The sequence below is a fragment of the Sus scrofa genome, chromosome 13 (genome assembly GCF_000003025.6).
Source record: "Sus scrofa isolate TJ Tabasco breed Duroc chromosome 13, Sscrofa11.1, whole genome shotgun sequence".
NCBI classification, from domain to species: Eukaryota; Metazoa; Chordata; class Mammalia; order Artiodactyla; family Suidae; genus Sus; species Sus scrofa.
In genome coordinates this window covers 108,965,703-108,981,835 of record NC_010455.5, presented here as the reverse complement: position 1 = coordinate 108,981,835, position 16,133 = coordinate 108,965,703, and the positions used below count along the sequence as shown (strand labels likewise).

The 16,133-nt window shown below is 37.5% G+C and overlaps 1 protein-coding gene across 1 annotated transcript in view; it reads right to left on the bottom strand.

The window, feature by feature from the left end:
• Positions 1-16,133, bottom strand: part of PRKCI (protein kinase C iota) — an 84,917-nt gene that overhangs the window by 16,099 nt on the left and 52,685 nt on the right. The window contains exons 9-12 of the mRNA XM_021069795.1: positions 7,668-7,844; positions 6,955-7,052; positions 6,175-6,261; positions 2,857-2,992 (exon numbers count right to left, since the gene is read on the bottom strand). Coding sequence (XP_020925454.1) covers positions 2,857-2,992; positions 6,175-6,261; positions 6,955-7,052; positions 7,668-7,844 — 498 coding nt within the window. The remainder of the gene's footprint in view (positions 1-2,856; positions 2,993-6,174; positions 6,262-6,954; positions 7,053-7,667; positions 7,845-16,133) is intronic.

The following is a 16,133-nucleotide window of genomic DNA, read 5'->3' as shown; positions in this document are numbered from 1 at the left end:
TTTAAGATCCCCAATAGGGATATATATGTTATTTTTGTATACAGGCATACCATAGAGATACTGAAGTTTGGTTTCAGACCCTTGCAATAAAGTAGATATCACAATAAATCAAATCACATGAATATTTCTGGTTTCCCAGTGCATATAAAAATTATGTTTACACTATACTGTCATCTATTAAGTGTGCACAGCTTTATGTCTGAAAAAACAAAATGCAGGAGTTTTCTTGTGGTACAGCTAGTTGAGGATCTGGCATTGTCACTGCAGCAGCTTGGGTTGCTTCTGTGGCTCAGGTTTGATCCCTGGCCTGGGAATTTTCACATGCTGCGGGCGCAGCCAAGGAAAAAAAAAAAAAAGTGCATATCTTAATTTAAAAACACTTTATTGTTAAAAATGCTAATCGTTACCTGACAACACAGTGTTTCCACAAACCTTCAGTTTGTAAAAAAAAAAAAAATATGCAATACCTGTGAAGCACAGTAAAGCAAAGCATAATAAAACAAGGCATGCCTGTACAAAGAAATATGAACGTGATTTAAGTTACTGGCAATAGCTTGACCTACAGTCAAATGGTGAATGACATGCACTTTCAGGGCAAGAGTCAGAAGCAAGTGGTGCAGTCTATTAACCTGTAAAAGAGCTATGCTAAATCATTCACCTTTTGACTGGCTATCTAAATGTAGGCCCATCAGCTAAGTTATCTACAGCATAAGATAGACAGATATTAGGGAGTTCCTGTCATGGCTCAGTGGTTAACGAATCTGACTAGGAACCATGGGGTTGCGGGTTCAATGCCTGGCCTTGCTCAGTGGGTTAAGGATCCAGCGTTGCCATGAACTTTGGTGTAGGTTGCAGATGTGGCTCGGATCCCATGTTGCTGTGGCTCTGGCGTAGGCCAGAGGCTACAGCTCTGGTTAGACCACTAGCCTGGGAACCTCCATATGCCGAGGGAAACAGCCCTAGAAAAAACAAAAAAGATTAAAAAAAAAAAAAGATAGATAGATACTATAAAATTCCCCTGCTGATGAAAAAAAGAGTAAAAGGCACATCAATTCATAAAATGGCTAGTTTTTCAGTAAATGTTCATAAAATATTTCAAGCCTAAGTCTGGAAATGTTAATTGCAGTTTTCATATGCCTCCAATAATCACTACTCTCTGCATTCTTTATTTAAAGGTATCTAATGAGAAACTGAAGAAATAGGAAAAGAAATTCATCCAGTATTTGCCCAAGGTCAGATTTTAGGTGAGTTTAAATATTGACTCTAAGTCCTAAGATAAGAACACTCAAATTTCCAGGGGATTCATGTCCCATAAGCTTTAACACTGGGTATAAATGTGTTAGTTGGAAAAGACACAAAGTACAGTTAGTCAAGTCTCTAAACAAAAGTTCCAATCCTGGTGTCTTTTCCTACTAACACTAGCTCCTAGAGAAGGAGGAAAGGCAGAAAGACAGGTAAGCAGAACAACCGATTTAAAAAACTACTAAATAAAACCTCTAAGATTTATCAAAAATCCTGGTTAATCTGAGGATCTCTGGAAGAATGGGAATACATAACAAACCAATATTATTTCTGATTAAGAATAAACAAAAGATCAAATATTTTCTCTAATATAATATCTTCCAGGCAAAACAGGATCCCTGAATTTCTTTGAAGAAATAGTGAGGCTTGGAGGCACTTGCCTCAGGTGAATGGGGAAAGGCAATTAACACATTTACAATCTTGTTGCCACATTTACTGTGTGAAGATGATTCTGTCCAGCTATTTTAAAAGAAGAGTAGCCCCTTATACACTTCCTGGAAAAAGACTGGACCCTTAAATGAAACATTATTATAAAAAGAATAAAACACCAAGAAATAAAGGAGAAATGAAGAACATGTCCTGATAATAACTGAAATTCTTATTTTGCTCTATTGCACTTTACGTTAAATATTTAAATTTTAAATTAAATAATGGCGCAGCGATAATGAATCCGACTAGGAACCACGAGGTTGCGGATTCAATCCCTGGCCTTACTCAGTGGGTTAAGGATCCGGCATTGCCGTGAGCTGTGGTGCAGGTAGCAGATGCGGCTCAGATCTGTTGCTGTGGCTCTGGCTAGGCCAGCAGCAACAGCTCCAATTAGACCCCTAGCCTGGGAACTTCCATATGCTGCGCCTGGCCCGAAAAGGACAAAAGACCAAAAAAAAAAAAGAAAAAAAAGAAAAGATTTCCTATGAAAAAAATTTTTTTGGCTGCACCCTTGGCATATGGAAGTTCTGGGGCCAAGGACCAAACCCACACCATGGCATTAACAATACTGGATCCTAACCCTCTGTGCCATTAGGGAATTCTAGGAAATTTTCAAATGCATTATTGAGTCCCGATTAGGAGTTCTCCCATGGCTCAGTGGGTTAAGGATCTGGTGTTGTCACTGCTGTAGCTCTGGATAAAGATGTGGCACAGGTTCGATCTGTGGTCTGGGAACTTCCCCAAGCTTCATGCGCAGCCAAAAAAAAAAAAAAAAGAGGTACAATTAAATGGCAAAAACTGGAAGGTAATATGTAAGCAGCTGTGCTAAAGTTGTGGGCTGGTAGCTAAGTTTTTGCCTCCAAATTTTCTTCAAGTGTCACAACTCTCAAGACAATTAACAGATAATAAAAAGAAATTAATTCATTATGGCACATATAACACTCATAGAGAATATGGAATTTTGTAAATGGCTAGGAAATGAGTACATTTGTCTTTGTGCTAGAATTCCAAAGTGTATCCTAAACAAAAGAGCAATGATTTTCCCATCTTTAAATATGAAGTTATTTGACCAAAACAATTTCCTGAGCTGCTAAGACCTTTTGAATAACTAGAAATTTCCCTCACCTTACACATGCCATAGTCAGTGAGTTTAATGTGTCCTTCAGAGTCCAGCAATACGTTGTCCAGTTTCAAATCTCTATAAATTATCCCTCGTTCATGAAGATAATTTAATGCTAGACTGATTTCTGCAGAGTAAAATCTAAAATAAAATGAAAAATTACTCATTTGATTCAAGTTTTTACATTGTGGTAAGTTTCTAGAGAAAGGTATTTAAATCCTACTCCCATTTGCAAACTCCCATCATCAAAATCATGTCAAAAGATTTTTTTCACCCAGTGATTTCAGGAACAATACCAAAACACAAATTGAAGTACCACTTTAAAACAGCTGAGCCCCAAACACAACTATAAAAGTTTAAGTCTAGGAGTTCCCACTGTGGTGCAGTAGAAACGAATCCGACTAGTAACCAGGAGGTTGCAGGTTCGATCCCTGGCCTTGCTTAGTGGGTAAGGATCCAGCGTTGCCATGATCTGTGTGTAGGCTACAGACCCGGCTTGAATCTTGCATTGCTCTGGCTGTAACATAGGCCGGCAGCTGTAGCTCCAATTCAACCCCTAACTTGGGAACTTCCATATGCTGACCTAAAAACCAAAAAAAAAAAAAAAAAAAAGGTCTAAGTTAAATCCATACTTTCCTTAAAGTTGGACTTGAAAGTCTCAAGAAGGGGTTCTTAATCAGGACCCTTGGACAGACTTCAGATTGTCCATACTCATACAACTGCAGGCAAAGCTGTGTGTACATGAATACTTCTAGAGTTTCCATAGCTTTCATCACTTCTCTAAGGGATCAATGACCTCCCAAAATGCTAAGAACCACTGATTGGTATAAAATAGAAAGAATACTAAAAGCTGACCACTCAAACCATAAGATCCATGCCAAAATTCTAGAAAAGGAATTAGAAGAAATTATTCTACAATATATTAAAGAAAGCACTTTTCAAAGTTGCCACTAACTTATTGGTCATAAGCAAAACTTTTGACCTGGATGATGAAAATGAAACACCCTGGAGTTCCCATCATGGCTCAGCAGTAACAAACTGGACTGGTATCCATGAGGATGCGGGTTCAATCCCTGGCCTTGCTCATTACATTAAGGATCCCTGGCCTTGCTCATTACATTAAGGATCCAGTGCTGTTGTGAGCTGTGGTATAGGTTGCAGACATGGTTGGATCTGTTGTTGCTGTGGCTATGGTGTAGGCTGGCAGTTGCAACTCCAATTTGACCCTTGGCCTGGGAACTTCCGTATGCCCTGGGTGCAGCTCTAAAAAGACAAAAGGAAAAAAGAAAATGAAGCACCCTGGCCGGACTATAGCTGCTTTGGTGAACATTATTATGCTGAAGGAGGTACATAATACACACTTTCTAGCTACTTAATTCTATGAATAAGGAACTTGAGCCCTTGTCCTGTACTTTGGTTCTTAAAAAAAAAAAGACGGTATAAAACCAGAAAGGTCACTTTAATATAGTAAAAGCTAGATAGTTTCTTCAAGTCCAACTGAAAAACAAGGAACAAATGCTGGCTATATTCATGATTAAAAATATCATCTGTAGGAGTTCTCGTCGTGGCTCAGTGGGAACAAAACCGACTAGTATCTATGAGGATGCAGGTTTGATCCCTGGCCTTGCTCAGGGGGTTAAGGATCTGGCTTTGTTGTGAGCTGTGGTGTAGGTCGCAGACTCGGCTTGGATCCCGAGTTGCTGTGGTTATGGTGTAGGCCAGCAGCTGTAGCTCCAATTGGACTCCTAGCCTGGGAACTTCCGTATGTGTGTGGCCCTAAAAAAAAAAAATCATCTTGGCTTTGATATGAAAGGGTGACCATTTGATAAAGCCTAAATAAGCAATGAACATACAGTAAAGTAAACAACAGCAGCAACAATTTGGCCCCGAAATTAGATTGATACAATTTGTAACTTCTTATAAAATTGAAGGATATTATCTTTTCTTAAGAAATATCGATGAGGAGTTCCCATCGTGGCTCAGTGGTTAACAAATCCGACTAGGAACTATGAGGTTGTGGGTTCGATTCCTAGACTCGCTCAATGGGTTAAGGATCCGGTGTTGCCGTGAGCTGTGGTGTAGGTCACAGATGCGGCTCGGATCTGGAGTGCTCAGATCTGGAGTTGCTGTGGCTGTGGCGTAGGCCGGCGGCTATAGCTCCAGTCAGACCCCTAGCCTGGAAACCTCCATATGCCACAGGTGCGGCCCTAGAAAAGACAAAAAAAAAAGAACTATCAATGAATAGCAAGATTTCCACTTAATACGTTATTTTAAAAAATGAATTTCTAAGCATTGTTTCATACATGTACAAACTCACAGGCTTCATTTTGGCATTACTCTTGTGAAGCACAAATGGACAGAATTACTGCTAATTATAAGTAGAAAACAAAACCATGGCACTGACGGATTAAACTTCTTATTCAAGGCCATGACCCCTCCCCACCTAACTCCTCTAATATATGAATGATTTATAATCTTGAATCATAATATCAAATTAAGGACACTAAACAAATGATATTTAATACTTTTCTCTTATTAATCAACATGTATGGGATCAGCGAGGGGAAAACCCAAGGCAGAACAATTCAGAGATAATTATGGAAGAATGGTTAGAATTACATAATAACTTAAGAGGAATTGTTTTATTACTCTCAAGTATGTATGAACAGTATAATCTTTTAATGAAAACCTGCCAAAGAAGTTCCCTCACTTCTATACTAGTCAGATACGAATCAGACTAGTATCCATGAGGACACATGTTTGATCCCTGGCCTCAATCAGTGGGTTGAGGATCCGGAGTTGCTATGGCTGTGGTGCAGGTTGTGGCTTTAGTTCCAATTCGACCCCTAGAAATGGAACCTTCATATACTACAAGTTTGGCATCCCCACAAAAAATAAAAAGAAAATACACTCTAACCAAAAGAAAACAATCTCACCAGAACACAGCTATAACAGGGAGACCAAGATAGTCTTCAAAGAAAGAAAAACTAACAGAGATCACTGTGAACTTGATAAGATTAGTAAGTGTTTATAAATCCATCAATTACTTTACTGGCTGATGCTGAATAGGGAAAATATTGGAAATAATTGAATTTATAATACTAAAGACTTTAGCTTTAGTATTGTTCATATTTTTCAATTGCTTATAATTATATTATATATATCATAATATAAATTAACTTCTAGCTTAGCCTCTATATGACTTATAAAGATTAGCTCTTATCAAAATAAATGATTTATCTACTGCTTTCAACCATTGGCATATAAAAAGTCCCACAGCTCCCCCCACCAAAATCCAACACAGGTAAATAATAAACACTTACCTGGCATGTTCTTCAGGGAGTTTTCTTTGGCGCTGCATATGAAACATTAAATCTCCTCCATTTACATACTCTATGACAAAGAACAATCTGCAACATAGGAGAGAACACATGAAACTAAGACCAAAATAAGGTGGTATAACTTTGCATTTTAAATACTATAGAGACCAGCCATTCCGCATGATTCACCCTTAAAAAAATTCCAGGAATCTGCCGGAAACAAAGGGTAGTTGGAATAGTAAGCTATTTAATCAGAGAAGATACAAGAAAGTAAACCAGAATGAGAATCATCCTGTAAACTGCTCATTCTGTTCTCAAGCAGTACCACTTGCCATCCAGAGCTCTCATTCCCCCACCCTGATCTTAGCATGTGCAAGAGAAGTCATTTTCAACTGTGATTTAAGGTAAAAGAAGTTAGGATTTATCCCCCTAATTAAACTCTAGGAAACTTTAAGTCCTAAAACTGGAGTCTTGGGGATATTTAAAAGGTTGGATTTCTATTGCCCTAGTTACGACCTGGCTTCTTTTTCTTTCCTTTTTTTCTCTTTTCCTTTTCTTTCCTTTTTTTTTTCTTTTTTGCCTGAAGCAGGTAATTTCCTAAAGCTGATCCAATGTCAAACTGATATCACTGATTGGAGCACGAGTAGCAGGAAATTATAAGTATAGGACTGTTGTGTCTGTCTCCATGTGACTTCCACTTCAGGAATTACTAAAGGGTCCTTATTGTGTAATATACCAAAATGTGTAAAGCCCAGTAGTCATCCCATTATCTTTCCATTTTACCTGCTTTCTGTCTGGAAGCAAGAATGCAGCCCAACAAGAAAAGGATGATTGGATGCCTGCTCAAAAACATGCTTCTCAGTCTGTACCCAGTCAATATCCTATTTTAAAATACAAAAGAAGTCTCAGTCGCACTGAAATGATAGCATAAGAACTATGATAAATTTGTTCTTACAATTCCCTTACCACAAATGCAATTATTAACTAACTAGGCTAAACAGCAAAAATATTCATAATCATGAAATTATAATTTACATATAAAGAGAAAAATACTAACACTAAATCTTTTTTTTTTATTTTTTTTTTATTTTCCCACTGTACAGCAAGGGGGTCAGGTTATCCTTACATGTATACATTACAATTACAGTTTTTCCCCCACCCTTTCTTCTGTTGCAACATGAGTATCTAGACATAGTTCTCAATGCTATTCAGCAGGATCTCCTTGTAAATCTATTCTAAGTTGTGTCTGATAAGCCCAAGCTCCCGATCTGAAACAGTCTAGAAAACTTTTACAAAGCTCAAGTACCTTCCCTTGATAATAACATGGTTTTTTATTTAAAAAAAACTAATAATTGTAATACCTGATATAATCTGTTTGAAGCATGTGTTTAGAAAAGTACACTGAAATAATAAGGTACAAACATAGAGGTTTTTCTGATATAGTACACTTAAGCCAACTCAACAATTTAGAGGTAATAAAACATCACTGTGCTTACCTCGTCATCATTAACGAGCTCTTTTTTCACTACTTTCATTGCATAAATACGATCTGTTTTTTTTAAACGCACCAATAGTACTTTGGCATAACTTCCTCTTCCTATTACCCGGAGCAAATCAAAATCCTGAAGCCCTAAACTGGATGAAGCTTTGCCACTTTCCCTGGTGTTCATTGCCTGTTGAGAACATTTATACCAAAGAGTTATATCTGAAGCATTTTTCATAATACAATATATTTCCAACACCTAGTTATACCTATAACCTTTTTTTTTTTTTAGGGCTATACCCGAGGCATGTGGAAGTTCCCAGGCTAGAGGCTGAATGAGAGCTGCAGCCACCAGCCCACATCACAGCCACAGCAATGCAGGACTCGAGCTGCATCTACAACCCACACCAAAGCTCATGGCAACTCGGTATCCTTAACCCACTGGGCAGGCCAGGGATTGAACCGGTGTCTTCATGGATACTAGCTGGGTTCATTACAGCTGAGCCACAATGGAAACTCCTATAATGATTTTTAAAAATACTTTCTGATTTAAGTTTTTAATTATTTTCTTACATCTTTCCAAACAATATATTCTAATTACTCAAAAGGTAGGATGAACTCATGAACTGAGGTCAAAGGGGTGGTACTGGAAATGGAAAGGGAGTGGAAATCTAAGAAATGTTAAAGTATGTCTTTAAAAGGATCTGATAACTTTTGGGTATGGAGGCAATGGAGAGGCATGAATTAAAAAAATGACACTAATTTTGGTGACTGGGAGATTGGAGGTATCACTGATAGAAAAATAAAGTGAGCACAGGATAAGACTGTTAAAGTTGATGAGATAATGAGTTCAGTGTTTCCTACTGAACTTAGAAGTTAAAAGGGACATTGAGATGACAGTGTCTGCCGGAGGCTTGGTGTATGAAACCTGAGTTAATGAGAGGATACATTCAGATTCATTTTTAGAAGCTACAGGCAGAAAACAAACATGAGGCAGTTCAGCTAATGGAAAATGTTCTTTTTTACACAAATCCAAGGCTTCTCTGGAATGACAAAGTCAGCCTTGTAATTCACTCACAACTAGAAACGGGCTTCCAGTAATTTATAGAGAAGACTAAAGATTATCTTTTATTAGATGCCTGCAAAATCCTCAGCATACCATCAACAGATGTACCGAAGAGAATTAAGTATGAGTTTTCTGAGGTGAAGAGTATCAACAAAAGCAAAGAGCAAACTTTCAGAAAGAAAAAGAAACTAGTAAGCACAAAACAGGAAAAAAAGATATTATAAAAACTGAAGGAGAACGATGAGTCAAAAGAAAATTGAGAAATAATCTGATGTGGTAACAAAGATAAATAAAAAGAAATGAAAGAAAACAGATTAGACCAGATTGAGAAAGGAGAGAATGTGAAAAGATAAAGCAAAGCAATGTTTAGACTTTAAATATGATTAACTGGAAACTACAAGAGCGAATCGTATGGAACAGTACCTTCACATAAATAGTATTAAGGATGAATAAAACTATAGAAGCCAGAAAACAGTGGAATGTCACCTTTTAAGGGCCCCAAAAAACCTCCCTGCTGATCTACAATCCTATAGCCTATAAAAATAGTCTACAAAATGAAAGTGAAATAAGTACATTTTCAGGCAAAAACTAAGGAAATCCATCACTAGTAGGTTCTCCCTAAAGGAAGTATTGAGTTCTTCAAGAAGAAGAAAGATGATCTCATATAGAAGGCAGGCACACAAGAATGAAAACAGAACAAAAAAGGAAAAAATGTGGCTAAACCTAAGTAACGGTTGACTGCTTAAAAACACTAACACACACATAAAGAATTTTTAAATTTGACAAAAGCAGCACCAAAGCAAGGAAGGGAGTGTGAGTGAATTTAAAGTGTCCTAAGATCCTTGCATATTCTGGAAAATGGTAAAAGTATCAATAATTTTATCAAATTTAGATAAGTTATGGGTATAAGATGCAATCTCTAGAACAAACAATAATAAAACAGCAAAAGAATGTCAAGCTAAAAGAGGTGAGAAAAAAATAATAATTAACCCAAAAGGCCAGAAAAGTAACATAAATAGATAAGATACAGAAAACACAGTAAAATGATAGACTTAAACAGCAGTGAGTTGTTAGCTTAAATATATTTACATTAAATGTAAAAATACAGGAGTTCCCGTCGTGGCTCAGTGGTTAACGAATTTGACTAGGAACCATGAGGTTGCAGGTTTGATCCCTGGCCTTGCTCAGTGGGTTAAGGATCCGGCGTTGCTGTGAGCTGTGGTGTAGGTCGCAGTCGTGGCTCGGATCCTGAATTGCTGTGGCTCTGGTGTAGGCAGGTAGCTACAGCTCCAATTCGACCCCAAGCCTGGGAACCTCCATATGCCATGGGAGTGGCCCAAGAAATGGCAAAAAAGACATACATACATACATACATACATACATAAATGTAAAAGTACATAAATATTTAAACATACTAAATACTAGAACCAAGGACTATCAAACCACAGGGGAAGTCTAACTATATGGGTACAGAAAGATCAAAGTAAAAGGGTAAGAAGCTACATGCTATGTAATCACTAACCAAAGAGTGTTGTAGCTAAACTAACATGAGACAAAGTGGCCTGCTGTGGTGGGCTGACTTCTAAGAGGATCCCAGGGATCCCCCGCCTCCGAGTATTCACATCCTTGTGTAACCCCCTCCTCGAGTACCGGCGGGACCTAGTGACTTGCTTCTGATAAAAAAAAATATGGCAAAAATGAAAGGATGTCACTTCTGAGATTAGGTTGCAAAAAACTGAGTTCTGTTTTGCTGGCATTCACTCTAGATCTTACTGCTTGCTTGCTCTGACTAAGAAGCACTTCCTGTGAGCTGCTCTACATGAGGCCATTTGGCAAGTCCTGCCAACAACCGAGCTAAGAGTGGGAGCAGCTCCTTCCCCAGTCCAGCCTTGAGATAACTGCAGACTTTGCCAGGATATTGACTGCAGCCTCTAAAGGACTTTGAGGCAAGAACCTGGTAAGTCACACTTAGATTCCTGACCCTTAGAAATTATGACATAATAAAGTTCGTTGGTTGAAGCCACTAAATTTTAAGGTAATTTGTTATGTAGCAATTACCTAACATAAGGACTTTAAGGCAAGAAGCACTACTACAAATCGAGAAGTGTATTTCTTTATGAAAAAAAGTTAATTCAATATAAGATATTACGATTCTAAATTTATCTGTACTTAGTAACATAGCCTCAGAATATATAAAACAAAAGGTAACAAAACTGAAAGGAACATGTAAATTCAAAATGAAGCCTGTTTGGTTAAAGAGCGAGCAGTCAGTGAGGTTTACAGAGGACTGAATAACACTGTTAATACTCAGGTCTTAATTGATCTGTATGGAATACTGCACCTAACAATTACAGAATAATACTTAGGGAATATTTACCAATGTCTCTATGCTTGGTCTTTAAGCAAATTTCAACAAAGTTCAAAAGACTGAAATCATACAGAATAAAATACATTCTCTGATTTGCAGCAAAATTAAACTAGAAATTAACTTTCTAGTGGGAGTGGGATGAACTGGTAAATGGAAACTATCACATTTAGAATAGATAAGCAGTGAGGTCCTACTGTACACCACAGGTAACTATATCCAACCTCTTGTGATAGAACCTGATGGAAGATAACATGAGAAAAAGAATGTGTGTGTATATATATGTATGACTGGGTCATTTTGCTGCACGGGAATCATCAACACAACATTGTACATCAACTATACTTTAATTAAAAAAAAAAAGAAAGAAAGAAATTGACTTTAAAAAAATTCCCAGAGTTCCCATGTGGCACAGGAGGTTAATGATCCAGCTTGTCTCTGTGGAGGCACTGGTTTGATCCCCAGCCTGATGCAATGGGTTAAGGATCTGGCATTGCTACAGGTGTGGCATAGATCACAACTGCAGCTCAAATTCAGTCTCTGGCCCAGGAACTTCCATATGCTGTGGGTGTGGCCAAAAGAAAAAAAAAATTCCCATGTACTTGAAAATTAACCAGTATACTTTTAAATAATACATGTATCAAAAAATAAATAATAGAGGTTAAGATATGTTTAAAACTGAATGATTAAGAAAGCATAAGGAAATGAGAAATCAGTGCACTAGAAAATAAGGGTTCACCAAATACGAGTCAAAAATCAGCTCTTTCAAAAGACTGATAAATTGATATCCAATTGGCAAAACTGATGAAGAAAAACAGAAACAAACAGTAACTTTTTTTTGGCTACACCCATGGCATGCTTAAGTTCCTGGGCCAGGTATCAAACACAAGCAACAGCAGTGACAAAGCTGAATCCTTAGCCACTAAGCCACCAGGGAACTCTCACAATAACTTTTATCAGGAGTAAAGGGGATATCATTTCATATGCCCAGAAATTAACAACTTTGTGTCGATAAATCTGAAAATTTAGGTCAGACAAATTCCAAGGAATAACACAAACATAAGAAGAAACAGAGAAGTTAAATCATCCTAGTCTAGATTCTCCTAGTGGAGAATCTAGATTTAAATCCTTCCTTCACATACATAAAAAGCCACAAAAAACAAACCAAAACAAACTGAAACAGGTCTAGACTACATTTCTGGTGAATTTTTTCAAAAATATAAGAAAGAAATAATGTCAATCTTCTAAGAATTCTCCTTGGGAACAGGAAAAATTCCAAAATCTTTTTTTTTTTTTCTTTTTTTTTTGTCTTTTGTCTTTTTAGGGCTGCACCCGAGGCATACGGAGGTTCCCAGGCTATGGGCTGAATCAGAGCTGTAGCTGGCCTACACCAGAGCCACAGCAATGCAGGATTCAAGCCTCATCTGTGACCTACACCAGGTGGTAATGCCAGATCCCTAATCCACTGAGTAAGACCAGGGACTTAACCCTGGTCCTCATGGATCCTAGTTGGGTTTACTAACCACTGAGCTACAATGGGAACCCCCCAAATCATTTTTGAACTCAATATCATCTTGATACCAAAACTTGACAATATACAAAAAGGAAAAATCACAGGTCAACGTCTCAATACTTTTTTAGGAGTTCCTTTGTGGTGCAGTGGGTTAAGGAACAAGTGTTGTCACTGCAGCAGCTTGGGTCACTGCTATGGTGTGGGTTCAATCCTTGGCCTGGGAACTTCCACACAATATAAAAATAGTAACAGTCATAATTTTTTATGGAGTTCCCTGGTGGAGTAGTGGTTAGGATCCAGGATTGTTACTGCTTGGCACCCATTTAATCCTGGGCCTGGGAACTTAAGCATGACACAGGCATAGCCCAAAATAATAATGTGATAATGATAATAATTTTTTTAAAAACCCTAAAATAATTATTAGCAAATCAGATCTACCAATACATAAAGAGAATAAAACATCACAACACAGGGAGTTTTTTCCTAGAAATGAAAAATAGGCTTAACATTTGAAAATTAATGACATTTACAATCAACTCCACAAATGCCATTGAATATTTTTGATAAAATTCAACATCTTTTCATGATGAAGACAAAAATCTTAGCAAACTAGGAACAGAGATAAACTTCCTCATTTTAATAAGGGTATCTTCAAAACAAAAACCTATAACAAATATTAAACAATGATAAGATATTGGAAGGTTTCCCTCTGAAATGTGGAACAACACAGTAATATCTGAGAGCCACTTCTTTTTTGTTTTGTTTTGGTTTGGTTTTTTGGCTGTGCCTGTAGCATGTGTAAGTTCTCAGTCCAGAGACCAAACCTGTACCTGAGCAGAGACTGAGCTGCTACAATAACAATGCTAGATCCTTAACATGCTGTGCCACAAAGAAATTCCCATGAGAGCCACTTCTTTTCAACATCATTTTGGCCATCTGTAGAGGTCCTTGCTAACTCAGTAAGATAAAAAAATGGAATAAAATCTCTAAAATTAGAAAACCGCTATTCTTAAGATGGTCATATATGTAAAAATCTAAGAGTATTTTTAGATAAATTATTAGAATAAGTGAATTCAGCAAAGTATCAAGATACAAGACAATTTAGGGAAAAAACTCCTTATTTCCATATAATAACATTAAGTAAACAATTAAAATTTTAAAAGAATACCAGTTATATCCAATACCAATAGCATAAGAACTTTGAAAACTACAAAACACTGACAGAAATGGAAGAAAACCTAAGTAAATGGAAGAACACATCATGTTCATGTATTGAGGACTTAATATTGTGGATATGACTTTTCCTGGTACTGACTGACAGGTGTGGTTTATTTGATTTTATGGAAACTGGTGAGCTGATTCTACATGGAAATTCAAGAAGCTAGTAAGAGTAGCCAAGATTAATTCCCAGAATAAAATAGAAGAACTTTATTAGATATAAAGACTTACTATAAAGCTATAATGATAGCATGATATCAGCACAAGAATAAATAAATGGGGAGTTCCCATCATGGCTCAGGGAAAACCAACCTGACTAGTATCCATGAAGACACAGGTTCCATCCATGGCCTCATTCAGTGGGTTAAGGATCCAGTGTTGCTGTGAGCTGTAGTGCTAGGTCACAGATGAGGCTTAGATCTGGTGTTGCTGTAGCTGTGGCATAGGCCAGCTATTCAACCCCTAACCTGGGAACTTCCAAATGCCATGGGTGCAGCCCTTAAAAAAAAAAAAAAGGACAATAAATAAATAAATAAGTGATGAAAATGTAAAAGAATCCAGAAATGGATAGTGTGATGGGTATATAATTGATGAAAAGATACCTCTGCAGAGTAATGGAGGAAATATATATTTTCAATATCTTCAATAATCCTGGGAAAGACAGATTTCTTAAACAGGTCCCAAAAACTCTACCCCAAAAGGAATAGACAGATATATTTTACTACATCAAAAATCAAGAACATCTGTTCATCCAAAGATATAGAGTAAGGAGTTTCTGTCATGGCTAAGCAGAAATGAATCTGTCTAGTATACATGAGGATGCAGGTTCAATCCCTGGCCATGCTCAGTGGGTTAAGGATCCAGCAATGCTGTGAGCTGTGGTGTAGGTCACAGATGCGGCTTGGATCTGGTGTTACTCTTGGCTGTGGTGTAGGCCAGCAACAACAGCTCCGATTCAACCCCTAGCCTGAAAACCTCCATATGCCAAAAGTACAGCCCTGAAAAGACAAAAAAAAAAAAAAAAAGATATACAGTAAAAATAAAGCCACTGAGTAGCAGAATATACTTGCAGTTTATAGCTGATGAAAGCCTAATGTTGAGGATATACAAAAAAGTCCTACAAATTATTACAACAAAGGGAGACATGTATTTTTTTAAAGAGATATAGAAACACTTAACTAAAGATGATGTCCAAATGGCCAGTAAATACAAGGTAGGCACCAAGGAAACGCATATAAAAACTCTAAAAAGCTATCATTACGCATTCAACAGACTGGCTACAATTTAAAAGACACACTATACAAAGTGTTGACAAGGATGTGGAGCAAATCAAACTTTCATACATTGTTGGGGAAAGTACCTTAGGAAATTCCTTGGCATCATTTAGTAACATGCTCAAAACTCAGGAATTCCACTCCCAGCTATATACCTAACAGAAATGCTTATATATGTGTACCAAACTACATTTACAAGAATATTCATAGCAACATATCATAATAATCCCAATCCAGGGGACTGAGACCAATAGAACAGGTAAATTGAAACAACAGTGGGAAAAAAAAAAAAAAAAAGAAATACCACTATATAAAACATGGCTGAAAAGTTCCCTGGTGGCCTAGTGGTTAGGATTCGGCATTGTCACTATTATGGCTCAGGTCATTGCTGTGGCTCAGTTTGATACCTGGCCAAGGAATATCTACATGCTGAGGACAAGGCTGAAAAAACAAAAAATAAACCAAAAAAACCCTCAAAAAAAAACCCACAGCTGAACCTCACAAACACAATGTTGAACAAAAGAAACCAGATGCAAAAGAATATACACTGTGCAAATCCATGTATAAAAAAGCTTGGGGGAAAAAAGCAAAACTATCTGTGGTGTTAAGACTGTGACTACTTGTAGGGAGGAGGGAGTGTCAGAGACTCCAAGAAGGCGCAAAGATGGGCCTCTGAGATGCTAGAAAATCCTATCTACTGATCTGAGTGGCTATTATCCAGTGTCCACTCCATGAAAATTCTACTCGCTATATATATTCATGATTTGTGTACTTTGCTGTATATTATTTTTCAATTTACAAGTGTATTAAGGAGTTCCCATTGTGGTGCAGCAGAAGCAAATCTGACTAGTATTCATGAGGATATGGGTTAGATCCATGGCCTCCCTCAGTGGGTCGGGGATCCGGCGTTGTTGTGAGCTGTGGTGTAGGTCACAGACACTGCTCAGATCCTGTGTTGCTCTGTCTGTGGCAAAGGCTGGCAGCTGTAGCTCCAATTTGACCCCTGGCCTGGGAACTTCCATATGCTACGAGTGTGGCCCTAA